The sequence below is a fragment of the Magallana gigas genome, chromosome 3 (genome assembly GCF_963853765.1).
Source record: "Magallana gigas chromosome 3, xbMagGiga1.1, whole genome shotgun sequence".
NCBI classification, from domain to species: Eukaryota; Metazoa; Mollusca; class Bivalvia; order Ostreida; family Ostreidae; genus Magallana; species Magallana gigas.
In genome coordinates, this window is record NC_088855.1 from 40,401,779 (window position 1) to 40,409,310 (window position 7,532).

The 7,532-nt window shown below is 33.0% G+C and overlaps 1 protein-coding gene across 1 annotated transcript; it reads right to left on the reverse strand.

The window, feature by feature from the left end:
- Nucleotides 1–1,924: 1,924 nt before the first annotated feature.
- LOC105330147 (allantoinase, mitochondrial) lies at nucleotides 1,925–6,170 on the reverse strand. The gene is made up of 10 exons (XM_011431743.4): nucleotides 5,888–6,170; nucleotides 5,597–5,748; nucleotides 5,222–5,336; nucleotides 4,982–5,128; nucleotides 4,664–4,703; nucleotides 4,479–4,575; nucleotides 4,031–4,217; nucleotides 3,640–3,778; nucleotides 3,299–3,471; nucleotides 1,925–2,883 (listed from the first exon to the last, which is right to left on the reverse strand). Exons 1-10 carry the CDS (start codon nucleotides 6,023–6,025, stop codon nucleotides 2,698–2,700), a joined length of 1,374 nt encoding a protein of 457 aa, XP_011430045.3. The 5' UTR covers nucleotides 6,026–6,170; the 3' UTR covers nucleotides 1,925–2,697.
- Nucleotides 6,171–7,532: the final 1,362 nt, after the last annotated feature.

Sequence of the window (7,532 nt, forward strand, 5' to 3'; positions counted from 1 at the left end):
AAATATTTATATAACGTCGGGTGCCTGTGTTCATGGACACGACATAATTAATACCTCGTGTGCACAACTTATAACTTCTTTAATCAAATATTTAGACTGAGCTTACATGCTAATCTTTGTCAAATATCGATGTAGTGCAATATTATGCAGAAGGGCATCTTCACAATATTAACTAATTACGGGTTTGTGATTAAGGGACTCTTTTCTCCGTAGTAACAAATCCTGACATTATAAAGATGGTAGAAGGGGAGATATCATTAATAATACATGCTTTCAACTAGGTTTTCAGACAGTAAAGGATAATTATTAATATAATAATTATAGTGCACAATATGGCTTTACCTCTTCCCCATTATAAAAAATGCATATTCATACAAGGGATGAAAAATCTGATAATTACATTTTTATGTTGCATGTTTCGCTTACCATTTTGCAACATGAAAACTCATTTGTCCTATTCCATCTAACTTATGATTCTCTGAATATGGAGAACAGGACAGTTATTTAAATCATTTGTTAAAATTGTGTCCGAGTAATGTAAAGGCGCGAGGTTCTTTCTTGGTTAATAAAAAGATGATTCTTACCAAAAAATATATAAACAGATACGTAAATATATATACATTCTTTACACAGTAATGCATTACGATTTGAATAAACAATTAACTATAAGATTGTCTGTTTATTTTTATACTCCAGTAAAAATCTATGTTAATAGTAAAAATATAATTAATACCTTATACAGGTGGTAAAGTCTCATAATATAATAGTTTCAAAATAATTATCAGCTTTTAACTGAAATATTAAAAGTCATAGCCAAAAGTAAACAGGTCAATTCAATTCAATTTATTATCCTTGAGCTTTACAACTCATCGGAATACAAATTATAATACATATAAAATTATATACAAATGTGCAATGTGCAGTAAGTGAGTGGACATATTAAGACAATATAATCATGTACATATCAACATAAATGTATAAGAAGCTTAAACTGTGGTATTATTACAATGCTGCGCTCTCATTTTGGAAGCGCTAGATAAATATTTTCCTAAATTATTGAGTTCCTTTGTATTGTTAACACTTAAAAGTTTAGCTAGCTTAAAAACACTTGGTTTTTTGTAATAAAAACTCTTTATATATTTCTTTCGTAATTCAGTGTAAAAAGGACATATGAGTATAAAGTGGAACTCATCTTCTAAATCAGGTAATACTATATTCTATAAAATTATTTAATAACACCACTACTTGACTTTATATTTTTGAGAGGGTTTACATAGTCTTTTCCTGCTACCCATTCTATTTAAATTTTTTAATTAAATATGTTTAAATTAAATTACACAAAGTACATTTTAAGTAAAGAAAATCAAAAGTTTCTAGTGCAAAACACTGTAGTTTTTTTTTTTAAAGAAAATTATGATCTTTTCTTAGGAACATAAATAAGAAATGTTCCCCGTTTTAGTATTATTTTAAAATTGTATTAACGAGCCAGAGTTGATCTTTTATACTTTTTGTCTCACGCATGTGGGGTTTATTTGTTAGTAATTATCATAAATAGTGTAACTATAGTCTCTGTCTACCATTGTACAGTGGTGTTGATCGAGACTGAAATAAATGAATGAAAAAGAAAGGGTTCATCAACCCAATTTGCCTGCGTATTTTATATTGATAGACTTCATATCATTTTCCAATCCCATTTGCTAAACTTATTGGATTATTTCACATTACTGTAAAATGAGGAAAAATACTCCTGTTCATAAACGACTGTAGCAGGGTTTTTTTAAAATTTCATTTTATAAAAGATCCTTTTTTATTACCGAAGACTGGATACAAATATGGATGTTTCGAGTTGAATTAAGTTTTCCATTATGCCATATGTTCTCGCCTTATTTGTTCCCTTAAGCTATTATCATGAAGAAAAATCTTCTTATATTCAAATTTTGATTTATTTGAACATCTTTATAAAAAAATACACAATATTTCTGTATAGTGATACATATTTAAAGTACATCATGTACATTGTATAAAAACAAATATTATTAATATAACCCTCGTACTTATTTTATAACTATATAACAATTCATATCATATATGTATATTGATATCAATGTGTACATACATGAAATTAAATGTCACAATTAACCAATTAATTACCTGATTGCATAAATTAATGTAAAAACAGATCTGGGCCAAGAAAGGAATGTACTGGTATGTAGTCTGTATACATACATAATCATTTAGGTACTGTGGAAGCAGAAATATTCTTTGAGGGTTTAATTTCGTTATTTTCGTTGGCAGTATAAATCAAAGAAATTAAATCTATGACAAATTTTTTAATCCAAGTATTAATGGATACAAAGAGATTAGTATATGACGAAATTAAATGCCAACGAAATCTTATTTGATTTAAAATCAACGAAATTTTGACCCAACGAAAATATGTGCTTCTACAGTATATCTATGACTATGTACTGTATACTTAACATGAGAAAACAACTAGCATTCAATCTACAGCATGTCCCACTACCATGTAACCAATTCACTTTTTAAATTTAACTAGTAACATGCATTTGGAATGATTAATAAACTTTCTGTTTATCACAGGTATACTGTAACATATGTAATTTTTAAAACCTTTTATCACAGATCACTGAATAAAGCTGAAAGAGACAAAAAGTAAAATACTGGAATACAAGGTCACTACAATTTAGACTTTTCATCTTGCTGGTTCTTTAGTTGGAATCCACCCTGAGGAGAACTAGTCAAGCCTGCCTCATCTGCATACACTGTGTTGCCCCGGACAATGGTTTGGTATACTCGTCCCTGAAGCGTTCTGCCCATGTATGGGGACACCTTGTTCTTGTAATATATTCTGTCTTCTGTCACCTAAATAAAATGCAAAAGGTGTAGTTCATAAATTTAGTTTATACATAACTGAGGTTTCATTGATTAAAGACTTGCATTTCAAAGCACCATTCAACAATCTACATTAAATTTTAATAAAATTACAATTCAATATGCAAATAGCAATATAAAGTACATGTATGATATTTAAATCACTGCAGCAAATTTTCATAAATGAATTCATAACATCTTCAATAAATACAGTAATCAATAGTTTTCACAAGATATATTTTTCAAACCGAAATTATCAGTACAATTCTAGGCTTACTGGCCAGTTCTGGCAATAGAAATCAGTACATATGAATTGCACCAATTTTTTATGACACATCTCTCATGAATACTAGACTGTCATGTATATATAGAATAGTACATTGTGAGTAATAAAACATTTGCTTACCTCAAAAGGAACATCAGGATCCCAGATGACAAAGTCTGCATCATATCCCGCCCTAATGGCACCTTTTCTGTGACCCAGGCTAGCCAATTTCGCAGTGTTCTCACACATCAACTTCACCATATCAAACAAATTCATCCCATAGTTTCGACAATTGGTCCAAAAGAGAGACAGTCCTAAACAACATGAGGACAAAACAAATTTAATAAAAATAAATTTACATAAATCTTTTGAATTGATAATGTGAGAATTATGCACTAAATTTGGGTCATTAAATCAATATCAATACATTCATTTTGACCAAATTTGATTTTCATTATTATTGTTCCATATACATTACCCACCAAACTGAACCGAGGCTACTCCTCCCCAGGCAGCCATGAAGTCGCCCTTGTCCAGAAGTTTGAGGTCAGGCGTACAGGGGGAGTGGTCAGAGACCACCATGTCTATGTAACCCTTCTTAAGACCGTCCCACAGCAGGTCCTGTTAAACACTATATCATTGAGCCATCTTTGAAAGCTTATACCATTAAGCATCAGTACACATATTCAGTATAGGGCTCATGCCTCAATCATCAACTTTCCATAGTAAAATGGATATATACATGGACATATAATTATTTATGCAATACAATGGAACAATGAAAGATTAAACAGACAAATGGGTGTAAACCTTGCAAACTTGGTAAAAACTTTCTTGCAAACAATAAAAGATGATTAGCAGTGTACGGTGTACCTGGTTTTTCTTTTCCCTAATAGGCGGGCAGCACTTGTACAGGGTGTTACCATTGGGGACAGTCTCTGCATTGAGGGACAGGTAATGATGGCAGGTCTCCACAGTAAGGGGGGCCCCCTTCTCCTTGGCAGCCACAATGCTTGGCAAAGCTGAGGCAGCAGACAGGTGTACTATGTGACATTTCACTCTGCAAAAGAAGATAAATAGATAATTTAGTTCCACATGCGATTCAGTTAATGTTTTACTGCAAGTATTAATGAGATACTGTAAATGTAAACCTAATTTAATTCGTGACAACTTATTTTGCGATTTATCAGATATAAACTGGTTTGAGATCACTGAACATTTTTTGTCATCTGCATCAATCTTTTATAATATTTTCTTTTTACAATCAGCTTTAGAACGAAGACGGAAAAACAGTCATGCACTGAATAGATAATAATCTTACTTGTACTTGAGGCACATCTCACACACCAGGTCGATAGCCTTCTCCTCCATCACTGCTGGTCTGGACTCCAGGAAAGTCCGGTACTCCTCCGGATTACCTACAATTAATAGCATTTCTCTCATACGACATGTCACACATAACTTCTGAAGAGCCCACGTTTTGGAGACAAAATGTTAATTATATACCTTTCGATCCATTGCAGGCACAGTCCATCTCTGCATGAAACTATAGAGAAAAAGAGACTCATTATTCAGACATAGATCAAATATCTGAAGATTTAGAAAATTATAAACATATGTAAACTACATTCAAGAAACAGATCTATAATACATGTATTGGACTGTAAAATGTGCCAGTATTTGGATATGTTTAGTAGGCACAACGTAGCGCTGAAAGAAAACTTGTCAACTTCACAGACTAAACGATAAATATATTAAGCTTTTTGTTAGACTTGAGCTTGAAATCCTCATGATTCAAATCTATCCTTTCTGATTAACTCTCACCAATACAGTGGCATCTGTTCCTTGGAGTGTCTTGAGAGCAGTTTCTAAGTCAGCTTGCTCTACGTGGGGAAAATCGTCCACACCACTATGAATCAAGAAACACTTAAAACCAACAACTCCTGCATTTAACATTGGTTTCAGCTCTTCCTGGAAAAAAAATGAAAAACATTTCCCAACAATTATCTTTATATACCAATAGAGTCAAATTATCATTATTCAAGCTAAAAAATAAGAACTTACCGCATTTCCCGGGACAATCCCTCCCCAAAAGGCTACATCAACAAAGCACTGATTTTTGGCAGCATCAAGTTTAGTTCTAAAGGCATCTAAAGTTGTTGTTGAGGGAATGGAATTCCTACAATAACCATTTTCTCCACAATTACTTGCTTTAAGTCACTACACAAAGTAAAAAAAAATAATTCTACCAATATTATTTGTTTGAAACTTTGGAAAACATTTGCAACATACTGTGCCTAAATTTGGTCACCATAATTTCCATGGAATATGCCTCAAAGCATTTCCTATTCCTACCTGTATTTGGTATAGGCATGAATTCTATTTCACAGAAATGAATGTTGATTTTACTCAAAATTAACAAATCAACAAAAAGCTAACAGTGGCATATCCACAATGGTAGTTATTCCTCCTGCGGCGGCTGCCCTAGTGGCTGTGGTATACCCCTCCCAGCTTGTCCTCCCCGGCTCATTCACGTGAACGTGGGCATCCACCACCCCAGGCATAATCAGCAGATTTCCAACATCCTGAACCTATAATCATATAATGCACAATGTTGCATATTTAAAATTATAGTTTTTTTTTTAAATTTCATTTTGTATTGCTGAACAGTTGAACATAATACTATAATCATTTTAAGTACTATATAATGTCAGTAATGAGGGGGGTAACCTGGTTGTAATCTGTCACGTTAAATCCGTCTGTCAGCACTCGACACACCTGGCCATTCTGTACCTCAATGCATGCAGGTTTGATTTCTCCATCCAACAACACTCTCTTGCTTATGAATGCTTTTTTGTGTGTGGCCATTTCTCTCAGTACTAGTAAGCGAACATTCACTATCTTGCACTTTTAGTACACTTCTCACCTACAGATAGTTGCCAGGTTGAATGAACTCAAGGTAAAACCAAAACTAGGCTTATGCAAAAAACTGGGTCAAAGTGTATGTAAATTCCAAGTCGACCACGGATCTGTCGTGTTTCTTATTATAAATCGTTTGAGACAGTTATCTAGAAAGGGGGGGGGGGGGGTCCGATCGGGTTCTGGAAAATTAACATTTCTTAAATGTACATACTAAAATTACCGATAAGATATACCTCGGACCCCCACCCCACAGGTGGTAACGTTATGGAACATCTGTCAATGTTGATGTGGATGAAAGATTATAGTGACATTATAATTAAAATACTTTCACCGGTTTAGAATTTTCAAATTTTACAATATCTAATCAAAAATACATTAAAAAAAAAAACTTGGAAAAGTAAACAATTTCAAATTCCCATGGGTTTCGAACTCATGACTTATAGATTTGTTGAAAATCCACTTAACCCACCGCGCTACGATGTTAGGTGACTTTGGGAAAGAGACTGTTTATAAATTAATTAATTAACGCTAAATTTTATTGTTTATTTCTTTCGATAAAGAAAATATCACAACATTGAGGTGTGCCATATCACCTTAAATATCCTTCGGACCTCCTTTGAAAATAACCTGGAGCCGCGCATTGACAATATAATACTAAAACGCCCTGGTCGGATTATATAAAAATATTGTATTTAAAATATATAAATCCGTACGCTTCCTCCTTAAACCTCCCAACCACCACGCACAGACTTTTTATCTCGACAAAGATGGTGTTCGAATCACGACGCGCGTTTTCATACGCTTGCTCTTTCTTTTTAGTGAAATATTATTTCTTTTCATTTCCGCTTCGTTTAGTGTATGCCAGTAGTACCCTCTTAAATTTTAGAACGTTCTTCCAAATAACATTGAAAGATATATTAATTTTTTAATAACAAAATTAAAAGATCAATAGAGAAAGTGAAATTGTGCTAAAATCAATACCAATCAATCAATTTGTCATTAAAGATGTCATTCGCATCATGGATCTGACTGACCTTGTGGAATAAGCGTTTCGTAAAGTAGCTCCCATCAGACAAGTACATGTACAACCGCTTGTATCACTGGACTATACGTTTTACAATTTAAAAAAAAATAATAAACTTCTTTTAATTATAGTCTGTCCCAAGATATTTATGCTGCACATTTGGGCGATTTTTAATAAAAAATACACTTACCTGTGAAAGAAGTGCAATTGAAATAGTTGAAAAGGATATTTTCCATGATAATTTCATTGACACATTATCATCTTTCACTCGGAAAAATTCACAGGAACGAAAACAGATTCCTTACGGAGATTTATAATGGGGAATGTTTACATCTTTTCTCCATTCGGAATACACTCGGAATACATCGCGCAATATTTCAACGTTATCATCCGGGCTTGCTGCAATACAAAATCTCCGTAGACATCACA

Bases quoted from the DNA above. Each gene is read 5' to 3' on its own strand.
- LOC105330147 (XM_011431743.4), bottom strand. From the start codon at position 6,025: ATGGCCACACACAAAAAAGCATTCATAAGCAAGAGAGTGTTGTTGGAT. The intron at 5,749-5,887 runs GTTACCCCCCTC...ATATGATTATAG, and splicing joins ACGTGACAGATTACAACCAG to GTTCAGGATGTTGGAAATCT. The intron at 5,129-5,221 runs GTAAGTTCTTAT...TTTTTTTTCCAG, and splicing joins GGATTGTCCCGGGAAATGCG to GAAGAGCTGAAACCAATGTT.